Here is a 15,939-nt window from a genome sequence, read left to right as displayed (position 1 = left end):
GATTTTTCTTCATACTTAAAATAGAAAGAATAGAAATTAATAAGGAATAACCTAGATTAAAAACTGAAAAAACACTTTGGCCTGAGCTACATGTTTGTTTTGGTATGACTTCATTATAGGTGAGAAAGAACACTTCCTAGATGTTAGATGTTTAGAAGATGACTTGCTTTGTGTGAGTGGGAAACCATTGCCAAAGTTTAATTTCTGTGGGCATAAGCTAATTAATAATTCCACACATTTCCTAAATACTAAAAACTGTTTCTCAAACTTTAAGGAGCAAAACAAAGCAAAACAAAGTTCAGAGTGTATCTTTGCAATTTATTGTCTCTTTCTTAATTATATTGATTTTCCAACATACTGTTTTTGTTGTATTTCCATTCCTTATTTTCTCTGTTTATAAAGGGATGGGAGAAGTGCTTTTCATTTTGCCCCATTTGTCAAAAAAAAGTACTCTAGTATTTTAAGCAAAGTGTGTTAAAGACTTATCAAGCCACTGAAAAGTTTTTAGGCTTTAAAAAATAATAATATTGGAATTCTTTATGTACTGACCATTGTTCTCTTTCTAAAAAAATGTCCCAATTTCTCCTGTTTGTCTAACAGAGCTTTCAGATCAATCTGAAGCAGGTTGCATTCATAAAGTTCTGCTACAAATATCATTTTAAGCAGATTGCTTTACTGACAGAGCAGTTAGTTGTTCTTGTGCTTCCTGCTAATTCTGCATATTAAATTTGGCCAACTAGACTAGGTTAGCTTTTCATCGTAATCCCACTAAACAATTACTGTAATCATGTTGTTACTTAATGAACAGACTAAGAACTTGGTTTTCAGTAGAGGTATATCAAATGCATATTTTGGCTTAATTCCCAGTGGTCAAGTATTAGCATTAATATTTAGCTTTGGCCGTTAGAGAATGAACTTCTGAATGCAACAATCTGAAATGATTGTTAGAGTTTTTTGTTAATGATTTAAAGCTTGGCATTATATTACAGAAAAAAAATACTTTTTTGCAGCATTTTCAGTTTATAGATTATTTTTATAATCCTGATAGTTCATTTAGCATTCTGATGGATACCAAATAGATAACCCGTTTTAGCTGAGGACAGTGGAAAAACAAAATAGGTTTGGGGTTCCTCATCCTCTAACATATTTTTCTTTACTTGCTTTATGCCTGGATTGAAGATGACAAATCATAGAGGTTACTGAATATTTTTCCAGGATTTTCCTTATAGTGAAAATCTGAGGTGGCAGGTTGGCTTTCTGATTTAACTCATCCTCACAAGATGTAAAGAATTTTCAAATTGGACTTTGTCTTGAAAGATTCATGGCCTGAATGGAATCAAGTAGCTAAAAATCAAAAACAACTTTTAACATTTATTTATTGTTGTAAATTCTAAAAAGAATAGATAATCTCTATTATTCTGCCTTGATCTAACTTTTACATTTGTGTAGTCTTTGCCATCATTAGTTATTGCTACATTTTAATATTGCAATATAAATATACATTTACATTTCAGCTGATAGAATTTCAGCGCAGGAAACACATCGAGAGATTTTCCTCTGTACATGGAATGCTTATCTGTATTTAAAAATGGACATTTAAATAGTAAAGATTAAAGTGAAAGACTAGGCCTTGTTTTTAATATGATAGTATCAAGCACATAATCATTGACTGTGCACAAGTTTGTAGATGCCAGAAATGACATTGACGCATTCAGGTGTTTGGCCTTCAAGAGCTGAGGCTAAAAGCCAGAGCCAAATGATGGATTTTGGCCAATTATCAGGGCATGTTTTATTTAGACCACTTAAAATATTCATTCAGAGAAACTCAGGGCAGGAAAGTACCTTATGTTAATTAACTTGTATAATTAACAAGTTATAACTGTTTTCTAACTACAAATAAAATCCAATTAACAACAGATTGCCTATATTTTATTTACTGAACAAAGATTTAATTAAATACTGCTGAAAAATGATTATTGGCAAGATAATAGAAGTCTTGGGGTTATGTAGGTATTTCTTGTGAACACATTTTGTGTGTTGCAAGTAACTTCTATGTAATTTTACGGTGTAAAAACTTAATCATAGTAATGCCCCAGGGTAACTAGTAATATTTGGGGGGTTTTTGGTGGTGGTTGTTGAAGCCAGTAAATCCTTTTGTAAAACAAAGAATTTTTATGTTTTTAAACATATATGCTTATAAGATATACTTGTTGTCATGTAAATTAACCTGGCAATTAGCTCGATCTGCTGTACAAAAATTTAGGCTTAAATTTATAGTACTCTAGATGTAGCCATTCAGCAATGTCATATGAGAGCCAAGACTAGATTTATTTCTCCCAGTAAGAGCTACTTAAGCAGCAATTGGCAGTAGTCCTCTTCTAAAAAACAAGGAGCAATTTTAACCTTTAAAAGACCAGTTTCTTTCCGAAGGCATAGTGTTCTTTAATCAGAGTAGATGCATTTGTAGAAATCTTCTTTGTAGCAGAATTCATTATAGCAAGTGTTGATCGGTAGTAAATCATTTAATCTGGAGTGAGTCTAGGGAGAAAACTGTCTACCAGATGAAGGCAATTGTTCAAGATGTCATTGGAATGAGAACATTAAATGCATAGGCCTCTTAAGAATAAAAGAACATTTTACCTTTCTCTCGTGATTTGCTTTGAGGTTCTTTGTTGTTGCTGTTGTTTTACGTTATAGTCACTCATATAATTTTGTCATTTATCTCTAGAACTTTTTACAGAAGGAGAATTTTGCTCTGTAGAGACTTTTATTTTCAGAATCCAGAAAATCCGTTTTCAAAAAAATCCTTTTTTAAATTGTTTAACTTTTAGAAAGCAAGAAATGTGTAAAGGTATTGTTTTTAAACCTCTAATGTTCTTAATACTAATGAATCCTGATTCTCTCTCTTTTTTTTTTTTTTTCCTTTGAAATTGCTGTTTGTCGTTGAAATGTATAACCTAGGGCTTAAATTACAGGGATAATCTGGGTGTAAAACATAATGCATGTGTTGTATAGAGAGGGCTTTCAAAATAATTGAAGTCAACTTTAAACAGTTCTAAATGTTTTTAGTTTTCTATGCTCAGCACTAGGTTTAGGATAAAAATACTTCATGTTTTTCATCGGTCCACAAAAAAATACTAAATAATAAGTGAAAAGGAAGTCTTGTACCTGCGCATGTGTGTATAGTTTTTAATCACAAGCCATCCTCTTGGTATTGTATTTAAGTCAGTTTACATTTCAACATTATAAGAGAGCTACAACTTCCTTCAGCTTACAAGTTCTACTTCACTGTCGCATCTGATTTTTAATTTATAGATATATTTTTTGAAATACAGATGTGCCATTAGTCAAGGGCAGTTTTCTTCAGTCTTTATTATGCCCAAGTGATTTTTATCCAACTTATATTACAACTTCTCAGCAAGATTTGTATTTGCTTGTTTTTTTTTGTTTGTTTGTTTCAACTGTATATAATTAATCGTGACTGTAGTTGGGGTTTTTAATGCAAGCCTATAAATAGGGATATTGTACTCTTTCTACCATGAACAATATACATACCAAATATACATGCCAATACAGAGACTGTGTATTTTAAATTGTGTGTTTTATTTTGACACAGTTTCATAATTAAGTTATATTTACCAATAAACTTAATAATTTTATGACATTGTCTATAAGGGCCTTTTCTTAAGAATAAGATGAACATGTGTTATAATCGTTTTAAGAAACCTATTCTTTTTAGTAATTGATCAACATAACTTCATTTGAGTTAGTGGAATTCTTGGCATACTTTTCTGGACCTATAATCTATACCAATGTTTTAAACAATAAATTTAAAACTCAGGGGGAAAAAGGTTCTTCAACTTAAGATCTTCTCTCCAGATCTCCATTCTTTGGAGTTTCCATGTGTGTGACCTGAAGAACTTGGAACCATTGAAATTCAAATGTAGGTAGGTAAGTGTTCACACCAGCGCATGCGTTGATTGCCTTATATCTCTTTGTATATGCATCTGTATTGCACCCCCTCAGTGCCCTCTTTCCTCTTCCTCCCCATAGATCATGCAGGGCCTGTGTCATCTTGATATTATGTAATTTTGGTCAGTATTTGTCTGTGATGTGTGTCAGGAGCGGTTTTAAAAAGTCTTCAGACATTTATGACATTGTGCTGTCTCAAGACTGTCTTTCACACATAAGTGTTTGCTATGTATGGGCCTGGGTTGCATTTCTGTGAATTGTGTTTGTTGAGCTCTGATAAACATTCCCTTGGAGTTGTTGGTATTCATTCAAGGACGCAAAAAGTCTCAGTCTTGCATTATGTCACTTATTCTCTCAAATGTATCTAAAGAATGTGAACTATTCCTGGTTCTAATAATTTCTTCCAGTTAGTCTTTGGTGTAAGTTATACTCCTGATACCATTCATACTAGCTTGAGGGTCAGCTACTGTCATTTTAAATCTATTCATAGCCCTCTTTGGGCAGTAAGAAAAAGGTGATTAAACACAATCATTTGCTTCCAGCATAAGAATTAATACTAATTTATTCCATACAAACAGGATCCCTACTCATCCCCCAAAACTATTTATTAGTAACATACTAAGTTGTAAATAAGATAGACAAACACATCTAATCATGGAATGTTCTCCTAAGATTAAGTAGAATTTCTACACCCATAAGCAAAAGGAGATGTCAGGTACCTTAATTAATGTTATTTCGCTCAAAATATCTGAACAACAAAATAGAGGATTCCTACCATGTTTTTAATTTTAATTATTTTCTACTATCACATCAGTCAGGCATATGGTTGAATTTCAGAATCTTTTTTCCATGTTTTTTTTTTTTTTTTTCAATTCCTATAAAAATTAGGTAATCCATTGGCAGTGATTCTTAAACTTTATCTCAGGACTCTTAGATACTTAAAAATTACTAAAGATCTCAAAGGACTTTTGTTTATATATATATAGGTTATATCTATCAATATTACAGTATTAGAAATTAAAATGATAATTTTTAAATTATTTAGTATTGAACTTTAAAATAGTAAAAATCCATTATTCGTTCATGTAAATAGCATGTTTTAATGAAAAATAACTTCAAAATTAAAAAAAATTCCTGAAAAGAACAGCATTTCTTCTACTGTGCGTGTGTGATGGTGAAGAATACACATACTAGGACAATTTGGTGCCACTGCCTGGGTTCGTAGTAGAGCCCCAGCAGTTTTACCCGCCCATGCTTTTGTACTAGCAGTGCAAATGTCAATACAGTGAAAAGGCAAGTCAAATCTTGCTAATTTTATGAAAGTAGTTTCAACTTGGTGATCCTCTGAAAGGGTTTTGGGGACTCCTCATTGAGAACCATGTTCTAGCATGCCTGCTTATCTTGAAATGAAAATTTGTATCAGCCTGTTTTTCCCTCTTCTGGGCCTCCATTCTCCAAGGACAAAGACTTGCCTATAATTGGTTGAACAGACTTTAGAGTTACTTAAGTATAATTTTTGTTTTAGTTAGCATCATAAAAGTAAATCTAAAAGAAGGCACCCAAGTGTTGCAAAGTGAGTTCTGTCGTTGGATGACTATATATTTTCCTCTTTACGTGTGTGTGGTATGTGTGTTGTATGTGAGTATACAGTTAATTTGGCTCTTAGGTAGCTTGAAAAAACACATTCTCATGGAGCATTGCAATTTTCATGAATTATGGCAATTCACACCATATGTCCTTTAGACCATGCTGCTACCTTTTCTCCTGATTTACCACAATTTCAGATATTACTGCCTCAATTTGTATGGCACAGGTTGTGTAAAACTTGGCAATATTTCTTAACTTTTTGTCCCTCTTATCCCTGCAACCGAAATTCATAGTATTATAAGTGGTCCAAGAAAGTGGTAGAGATGCCAAGTTAAGAGAATGTGAAGAACATCATCTTCCACACGGCATTCTCCTGCTGAGTTATCTCCTTCCTAAGTTCCGTTATGCTCTGATGTTCCTGGACTGTTGGGTTTTCATAGTTTGTACCAACAGTACTGAGGGGGTGTGTGATGCTTACATATATGCAGACACATAGTGGAGTTTGACTCACACTCAATGCATGCGCTAGTGCTCACGCTTACGTACCTGAAATTTAATGATTCAACAGCTCTGCAGTATTTGAAGAGGTAGTCAAAATGAATAAATAAATAAATGCAAGTTTAAAATACTGCTAAAGAACAAGGATCTGCAGAGGTGATCCAATAATATAGAACTCTATCTACTGGTAAGTAACCGAAATAATGTCTAACTTGGAAAACTTATTGGTGCTTGATTGTTATAAACACTATAACCGTAATACAAGTATTCTGCCACTCTAACACGTAGGTGTAATACTATCCTAAGTATAATACTATGGGTATAACAAGTAGTTTGCCTGTAAGACAATGCAAGTATTGTGAATCATTCATTAATCACTAAATTGTATAGTTAGAAAAAGATATTTAGCATCAAAAGCATAAAAACATTTAGTTGAATATATCCTTTTATATCTATTTCTTTTAGAACAGATTTCATAATTCCATTGCATAATTTGAAATTATTTTGTACCATTTGAACTCTAAATGTACACTTCACTTTTCTCAGGCCCGTTTCTATTCTTCTTTTGGTATATAGGCCCCTGTCTAGTATAGATGGGCCACCACAACTGAACCAGATAATGTCTGTAATTACCATCAGTTTTCAGGGCCTGTAAGCCTCTATTGGCTGTCTCTTCACATTTCATACTAAAAACAGGAAAAATGTAGCACAAAGATCACCAGGCAAGTAATCAACTGACATGTGAGACAAGTCAACATTGCCTTTTTGCCCTTTTCCAATAATCAGCCAACTACTGCCTTATCCATAGGTTAAGAACTATGAAGAGTGATACAGAAATTAGTTTACAAACTCTGCCAAGAGATGCATGCTATGACAAAAATGTGTTTTGTAAGAAACAGATTTTTATCTTTAGATTCCCAATTGGTAACTTAAAGGAATTTGGAGAAAATTATTAACTTGAAAATGGCATATAATTTTTAAAAGGAAGAAAAAAATTGAAAGCATTCCTATACCTTTGGGTGAACCACTTAGTAACAGTAATAGTGTTTTGCGTAGCTTATGAGTGTTTATGTGTTTTCTTAGCTTATTCTAAGTGGTAGTATTTTGGTTTTCATTTTGGTTTATTTACCTTCAACTCTGCTATAGATATTCTATTATCATTGTTCCTCAAGACCCATTGTGGAAATTCAAGGCATACTAAGGGCTTTAAAATCAATTTGTTTCTTAGGAAATGAAGGCAGGCAATGATGACAAAGCCATATTGACCTCATTCTTTTTACCTCCTAAGCCATATTTTCCTTTCTTTACTAAAATGGTTGTCATTATTATTAAATAAAACTTTGAAAAATATTTTAAGTAACCAATTCTTTCCTTGTTAAAACTGTTTTCCTTCCTAACAGTCATTGAAGAATGCTCTGCTGCAAATAATAATGTGTGTATTATATACTTTTCATTCTTTATTATGAAGCAGCTGTTTTTAAGGGACTCTTAAGATGTTTATCTTCTCTTTTGGTCTTTATTAGACTTGCTTTTTTTTCTTATACTTTTTCATATGCTCTGTGGTTTACTATAATGCAATACTTTGTCTAACCTTTTAACTTAAAAGCCAGTAGTAATGATTAGTTATTTATACATTTTAAAACCTGCTCTGTAAAGGTATAAGGCCGTGTTTTTAAAAAAAAAAAAAAAAACATTTGACTTGAATTATTTTCATTTCTAGATTTCTTTTAATCATTGAAAAGTTTTAAAATTCAACTCTTCTAAACTAATGTCTTAAACATTTTCAAGACAATTTTGTGAATGGACTTAATATTGCTTTATTATATTTGAAACAGTATTGATTTTATAATGAAGAGGATAAGAGGTGTTTTCTTCTTACTGATGTCCATTTAATACATAAACACTTTTCTGTGTGTTTTTCTTTCTTTCTTTTTTTTTTTTTTTTTTTGCAGATTCACTTCAAGCTCAGCTCATCAACATGGGTGTTATTCCTACCTTAGTTAAATTACTGGGCATCCACTGCCAAAATGCAGCTCTTACAGAAATGTGTCTTGTTGCGTTTGGCAATTTAGCAGAACTTGGTAAGTCCTAATCATGAACCAAAAATGTAATAAACTTATTAATCTACCTGCAATAAACTTTCCTTTAGATGTTAACAGCCTGGAAATCCACTTAGATTATATTAATTTTTTAAAGCATGGAGATACTTGCTTCAGTGTTGAAAAGTGAGATCCAGTTGGATCTTATGATTGTGTTTATAATTCAGGCTACTTTGCTCCCCTCATTGTTTTATGTTAAAGTTTAAAGTTTATACTTTTATACTATTTAATAGAATTGAATATTTTAAATGGTCTCCATTTGACTTTAGTATTCTTATATGAGAGAGACTTGGGTATTCTTATATGAGAATCTTTTTTCTTTGAATAGCCACACCTATGGCACATGGAAATGCTCAGACTAGGGGTCATATCAGAGCTGCAGCTGCAGGCCTACACCACAGCCATGGCAAAAAAACAATAGTCTTAAAATCAAGCATCTCCAGAGCAAAAGTAAAATTATTTCATCCTCTATTACGTGTTGTATAAATTTGCTTATCAAGTAAAAAGAAATCTAGCATCTCCCCTCTCTTTTTACAGAACCCAAAAAAAATGTAGAGAGTTTTTTTTATAAGAATATATTTGTAATAGCATTTGGAAAAATAGTGGGAAATCCTTGAAGATCACAAAGCAGAAGCAGTCCGGTGCTGACTGCGCTACCTAGGCCTAGTCAGAGAAGAAGACTGATCACCATTACAGCTCCATCTCTTTTCTGTGTTTATTTTCTCTATGTCATGTATATTATCCTTTCTTCTTTCTTTCCTCTCTCCTCATAATTCTGGAAAGTTACAACTCCTGGTCTGAATCTACTCCACAACTAGATTCATAATTAATTGTTCGTTATGGGGACAGTGAAACCAAATGATGTTGCAACATTGCTGAAATAAGGAGTTCCCGTCGTGGCACAGTGGTTAACGAATCCGACTAGGAACCATGAGGTTGCGGGTTCGGTCCCTGCCCTTGCTCAGTGGGTTAACGATCCGGCGTTGCTGTGAGCTGTGGTGTAGGTTGCAGACGCGGCTCGGATCCTGCGTTGCTGTGGCTCTGGTGTAGGCCGGTGGCTACAGCTCCGATTCAACCCCTAGCCTGGGAACCTCCATATGCCGCGGGAGCGGCCCAAGAAATGCCAAAAAGACAAAAAAAAAAAAAAAAAATTGCTGAAATAATAGCTACAACAAAGTAAATCAGTTCTGTTAATCATACCCACTTTATAAATAAATAGAAGCACTAGGACTCTAACCTTGTTTTTTTATCATTGAAAGCTCATCTCCTTAAACACTCACATTAAAATCTTGATTTGAAGAGTTCCACTTGTGGCTCAGTGGGTTAAGAACCCAGGATAGTCTTTGAGAGGATGCAGGCTTGATTCCTGGCCTGAGTCAGTGGGTTAAGGATGCAGTGTTGCCACAAGCTGCAGCGCAGATCGCAGATACAGCTCAGATCCTGTGTTGCTGTGGCTGCGGTGTAGGTCTGCAGCTGCAGCTGCACTTTGACCCCTAGCCTGGAAACTTCCATATGCCACAGGTGCAGACATAAAAAGAAACCCAAAATTTCAGTACTGAACTTTTGCTTTGACTTCAAGTTAAGGGAATAGGGATTATTTGTCAGTTAATTTTTAGAAGTCATTTTTATTCACTGGGTCACCTCCTGGTATTTGTGAATGTTTGTCCTTTGCTTTTTTCTTTTTCATACTGTCCCATTTTTTTCTATCATTCAAGTACGACCAAGAATGAAAGAACATTCATTTACTGTCACGAGTTAGTATCCATTATTAAAATGGAATGAAAGAATTTGTGTTTTGTAGAAATAAAACAAATCATATTATAACCCCTGATAATATCATGACCTTTGTAACAGAAACATCACTTAATAAGAGCTGCCTGTGTTAAGGTTATCAGGATTTGTTCAGGAAATTGCATTGATCATCTCAATTTTGCCCCATCTTCCTTGGTCTGTATTAAAAGATGGATATGCACTCAGTTTAGTTTGGCCCAGTTTTGTACTCTATTCCTTGCTGTTACTGCCCTTACCCCATATGGAGAAAGAAAAAAGGTGTTTTTTTTTTTAATTTACTAAGACTTCTGGAGTATATATCATGAGTCTGTTATGCCCATGTAATAACTACTGAAGTCAAACATCAACACTGAAATAAAAACATGTATACCCAAGGAGACTTTTTCTCTTTTCAGTGTGGGCTTTACTGCCTATGAGTTAACACATCACCTAGCATTATTTTATTGTCGCAGGTAAAGATCAAGACCATATCACATTCAAATCACACACTTCTGAATATGGCATCTCACTAAATAACTATAGTTACTTTTTGTCAAAAATTTTACATAAAAATGTTAACTAGCCGAGGTTTGTGTGGTTTTGCTCACTAAAGATATATAATAGCTTAAAACAGAATATGAAATAATTTAACGAGTACAATCTATTTCAGAATTGGGGACAGAAAAAGAAGACACAGTTCTACCTTTTTATTGTTCTCTTTGAGTCCTAGTTTGTGTGTATACATAATTTTTTAATCATGGCATTAATCCAGTCTTTAAGATAGTGTTCTTACTTAAAATTGTAGGTTAAGCAGAACAGGATTTTTCATCTTTTTATTCAGTTCCACAATCCTTTATAAAAAAAATTGTCTGCTAAAATATTAGTAATCAGGGAGGTAAAGATGGTAGAAGGAAAAATCTGCACTTACTGTCACTCCCTTCCGGAAACCAACTAAAACTACAGTAAAGAACTTTTTTTAGGAGTTCCCGTCGTGGCACAGTGGTTAACGAATCTGACTAGGAACCATGAGGTTGCGGGTTTGGTACCTGCCCTTGCTTAGTGGGTCAAGGATCCGGCTGTGGTGTAGGCTGCAGACGCGGCTCGGATCCCGCGTTGCTGTGGCTCTGGCGTAGATCGGTGGCTACAGCTCCGATTCGACCCCTAGCCTGGGAACCTCCATATGCCGAGGGAGCGGCCCAAGAAATGGCAAAAAGACAAAACAAACAAACAAACAAACAAACAAAACTTTTTTTAGGGAGTTCCCATTGTGGTTCAGCAGGTTGCGAAACTGATCAGTAACAATGAAGATGCAGGTTCGTTCCATGGCCTCTCTCAGTGGGTCAAGGATCCGGCGTTGCCGTGAGCTGTGGTGTAGGTTGCAGACGCGGCTGTGGCTCTGGCATAGGCCAGTGGCTACAGCTCCGATTCGACCCCTAGCCTGGGAACCTCCATATGCCGAGGGAGCGGCCCAAGAAATGCCAAAAAGACAAAAAAACCAAACAAACAAACAAACAAAACTTTTTTTAGGGAGTTCCCATTGTGGCTCAGCAGGTTGCGAAACTGATCAGTAACAATGAAGATGCAGGTTCGTTACATGGCCTCTCTCAGTGGGTTAAAGGATCTGGCATTGCCGTGAGCTGTTGGGTAGGTCACAGACACAACTCAGATCCTGCATTGCTGTGGCTGTGGTGTAGGCTTGCAGCTGCAGCTCTGATTCAGCCCCTAGCCTGGAACTTTCATGTATGCCTCAGGTGAGGCCCTTTAAAAAAAAAAAAAAAGGTTGAAAAAATGTACCATTCAAACCTATAAAATACTGAGGTAGTCATATTAACATCAGATAAGATAGGCTTTGGTATTAAGAAAAAGAAGAACTTTTTAAAATGCTAAACCCTCAGGGAAAAAGGAGAGGAAAAAAAAAAAAGTAAAGGAGAGAACATAAAAACATTTTAGAACACCAAAAGAAAAGCAAGCTATGACTCACTTAGCAAAACTCTGAAATCTAAATCCTGAATTGGAAAGCCAAGAACCAACCAATTTGCTCTTGTAATCTTCAAAAGATTTAGGATTTGGTGGCATCAATTCTAAACCCTCTTTCCTTCCCACACTCTAATTAGCCCTTCCCGTCTAAGCAGAAGACTGCATTTATTCTCTAGAAAGACTAAAGCAGAGGATTTGTAGACTGGGAACATCAGACTATATCGAAGTAAGAGGTACCAGAGTACCTTTCTGAAAACAGGTTAAGTGAAAGTAGATACACTGAATTATCCCATTTGTCCTCCAGAACATAGGCTTAAAGATTCTTATGTTGGGGTTTCTCTGCTAAAGAGCCATCTGACTGACCTACAGGGAATCTTCAGTCAATAAGGCCACTGATACTCATAAGTCCTAATCAGTTTTTAAGTTGTAATTCTTAATTAATGGCAGACAGCTGGAGAGGTGAGGACAGCCTCTGACATGGAAGATAATGAAATAAACAGAGAAAAGTAACTTGGAAGAAATAGTAAATATGCAGGGTCAGGGGAAGAAATCCTAATATGCTTAGATAAAAGAGAAAAATGCTGTAAGCATGACTGTAACATGATGCTGTTTTTAAAGACAAAGGAACAAAACAAAGCTTGAGCATTAAAAACAATAGCTAGGATGAAAGACAATAAGATAGGTGGAGAAATATTACAGAAGTAAAGCAAAAAATAAGTATATGTTAAATAGAAGAGAAAATATAGATGGAGGATCAGACCAAGAGTTCTAGAAAGAGATAAATAGAATAACTCAAGTGTCATGGAACTGAAGTATATATTTTTCCAGATTGAAAGAGTTCGTCAAATGCCAAGCCTAATGGATGAAATTAGGCTGCTAGACCATGGCACATCAATGTGAAATTTTAGAATAATGGGGACATAGAGAACATTTTACAGACTTCAGTGAGGGGCAGTGGGGGGAGTTACATACAGAAGATTGCAAAGTTCCCTGGTGGCTCGGTGGGTTAAGGATCTGGTGTTATCACTGCTATAGCTATGATTACAGCTGTGGTGGGAGTTAAGTCCCTGGCCTGGGAACTTCCACATGCTATGGGTGCAGCCAAAGAAAAAAGATTGCACATCAGTAGGCATCAGATGTCTCAAAACAATACTAGGAGCCAGAAAAAAATGGAATCTTGTCTTCAAAAATTTGTGTTAAAATTATTTCCAATATGGAATGCTATACTCAAACTATCAATCAAGTGTGAGGTTATAATAGAACACTGTCAAACATGAAGTCTCAGGAAATTGGTGTCCTACCTCTTTCCTGTGGAGTCCACCACAAGATGCGTTCTACCAAAACGAGGGATGTAAATAGAAGACTACACAGGAATCGGGAAATAAGATCCAACAGAAAAACAGGAGCTCATGGTAGTATGGTGACATGAGTACCCCCAGATGGCCTATTTTCAGAGAGCAGCCAGTGCAGAATAGAAAAATTCTTACAGAGGATGAAATTGATTGAGCACTTATCGTGAATGAGCTTATTAACAAAAGATTAGACAACTGATGGAGAATTTGGGGTTGAATTAATGATTAGTATGAGAAAAAAAATAATTCCAGGGAGACAAAGGAATTCCAAGGAAAATGAAGTAGTGTATTATTGGAACATTAACTGTTAAATAACCAAAATTACAGTATAATTACATTTAGAAGATGAAGTGTGTTGTAGAGACAGGAAAAAAGACAGCTAATGCTTTATCTTTCATAGTGGGAAGTCTGTCAACAATACCTAAAACCAGTCTGGAAAAGAATGGATATATGTATGTGTAGAACTGATTCACTTTGTTGTATACCTGAGACTAAACACAACATTGTAAATTAGCTATACACCAATAGGATTTAAAGTATGTACATATATGCCTAAAATTTAAAAATAAAAAGTTGTCAATATAAATATGTTACTTAAAGATTTAGAGATAAATACCAATGAATTAGCTAGAGAGCGTTTTGTGTTTGTTTTTGATGATGAAATGCGCAAGAGGGACCGGATTCTGCCAATAATGTAAGTTTTAGGAATAACTGGCTCTCCAAACCTCATGTATAATTTTGATTGCAAAAGGTCTGTTAAAGACCCATAGCATTTAATTCAAATATAGTATCCGAATCATAGTTCTTGCTGTCCTTTCTCTTTATCTACCTGCAGGATAAATACAAATTTTTTTCTGTAATTCCTGCATTAATTATAGTACACTGTTTCCTTGTGCTGGCAAATGGGCTGAATTACTTAGCAGCAGTGATTTGGTTTCACTTTTAATAAGTGGAGGAATTAAAATATGGATTGGAAAAAAAGAGTGCTAGAACTATTATTTTTAAAAAGAGTAGCAGCACATACCTGGGTAGATGATGTCTGTCAACTTCATCTGTGATTTTATGTTTCATTTTATTTGAAGAATTGTCTGAAACAGAGGCGTAACCACCAGTGTTCAGGAGTTAAATCATTCCTGTTTAAGTCAAACCAACCTCCTTTTAGGTAACGGATGCTGACATTTGTAGAAAATGATTTCTGAGGGTTTAGGTAGCTTATTAGAAGACACACTCCACCTCCTACTCCCTTTCAGTGGTATTAAGAAACAGTACTTACACGTCTGGGCATAGCATCTCATCATTTCGGTATAAAGCTGGTACTTGTACCAGAAACACTGTAACAGTAAAGTGGGTCAAAACTTTATTAAGCTAGAGTTCCTATCGTAGCTCAGCAGAAATGAATCTGACAAGTATTCATGAGGACCTAGGTTCGATCCCAAGCTTCGCTCAGTGGGTTAAAAATCCATGTAGTGTAAGTCGCAGACATGGCTCAGATCTGGTGTTGCTGGGGCTGTAGTGTAGGCCAGCAGCTAAAGCTCCGAGTTGACCCCTAGCCTGGGAACCTCCATATGCTGCAGGTGCAGCCCTAAAAAGACAAAAAAAAATTTATTAAGGCATATTAATTGTATTTCTCCTTTGTCTTTTAAATGTGAATTTATTGGCAGAGATTTACCAGAGACTATAGAGACCAGAATGTAACTGGCATTCATTAATTGTTCTTTCATTCATACTTTCATTTTTTGAACACCTGTTCTGTATTGGACACTATAGTGTGTGTTTGTGGTAGTTAGATACTGTCCTTGCCCTCAAGGAGCTTACAGTCTAGTGGATAAGATGGAAATTTATTTTTTAAATGAATTTACCAATAAGCATATGATTATAAATTATGATAAGTACTAGTGTGAAAAAGGAATGAGGTAAGGGGCTAATTTAAATTATAGGTATAGACTCTAGATAGGAAAGAGCAATTTCAGACAGTCAAAACTTCAAAATGTTTATGTCCTATACACAGAACAGAATAGCTTTCTTAGGAAGCTGCTGCAGGATGCCTCCACCGAAACTAAATAAGTGAAGGTAAAAGGACACAGAGAGTCATGTACCTCTACAGGAAGGAGAAGAAGGCATCCATCAAAATAATGAAGAAGAAATTCCAAGATGCTAGCTGTGCCCCCACAAACATGGAAAGCAACTAGTCTAGATTGGATTTGGTCAGAATCCTCTGAGAGAAACTTCTAGATAAATTGATAAGATATCTGATGCAGCAAAAGAAATTGAGAAGAGAATTGTAGAGAAATGGCATGGATTCTGGTTGTATTTCAGAGGTAGGTTGATAGACCTTGGTTAGTCTTTGGATGTACAATTGAACAAGAACATTGAGCAGTGACTCCAGGTTTCTTCCTGTGTGGCATCCTCTTCACTAAATTAAGAAAGTTTGGAGAAGAACAGATTTCAGGGTGATAATAACAAAAGTCCACTTAGAGTTTGGATGCCAGAGAGAGATTCAAATGGGGATGTCAAATGGCCAATTAAATGAATAGGCTGGTGTCCAGAAGAGGGCTAGAGATGTGATTGTATAAGCATCAACACATACACGCAGTTTTTGTGCTATGGGAGTGCATGAGATTGCTGCGGTGAGAGTAAGGACTAAAGAAATGAAACAGTAAAGGATCAAGTCCCAGGGCACTAGA

At 35.2% G+C, this 15,939-nt stretch overlaps 1 protein-coding gene across 4 annotated transcripts in view; it reads left to right on the top strand.

Annotated features, from left to right (window-relative positions):
• The window catches only part of RAP1GDS1 (Rap1 GTPase-GDP dissociation stimulator 1), a 141,486-nt gene that overhangs the window by 93,422 nt on the left and 32,125 nt on the right, over window positions 1-15,939 (top strand). For all 4 annotated transcript variants that reach the window (XM_047798200.1, XM_047798201.1, XM_047798199.1 and 1 more), the window contains one exon: window positions 8,010-8,138. In XM_047798200.1, the coding sequence (XP_047654156.1) occupies window positions 8,010-8,138 (129 nt within the window). The remainder of the gene's footprint in view (window positions 1-8,009; window positions 8,139-15,939) is intronic.

Source organism: Phacochoerus africanus, chromosome 10, assembly GCF_016906955.1.
Source record: "Phacochoerus africanus isolate WHEZ1 chromosome 10, ROS_Pafr_v1, whole genome shotgun sequence".
Classification (NCBI taxonomy): domain Eukaryota; kingdom Metazoa; phylum Chordata; class Mammalia; order Artiodactyla; family Suidae; genus Phacochoerus; species Phacochoerus africanus.
The sequence above is the reverse complement of the archived record's forward strand: the minus strand, read 5'-3'. Positions and strand labels throughout refer to the sequence as shown.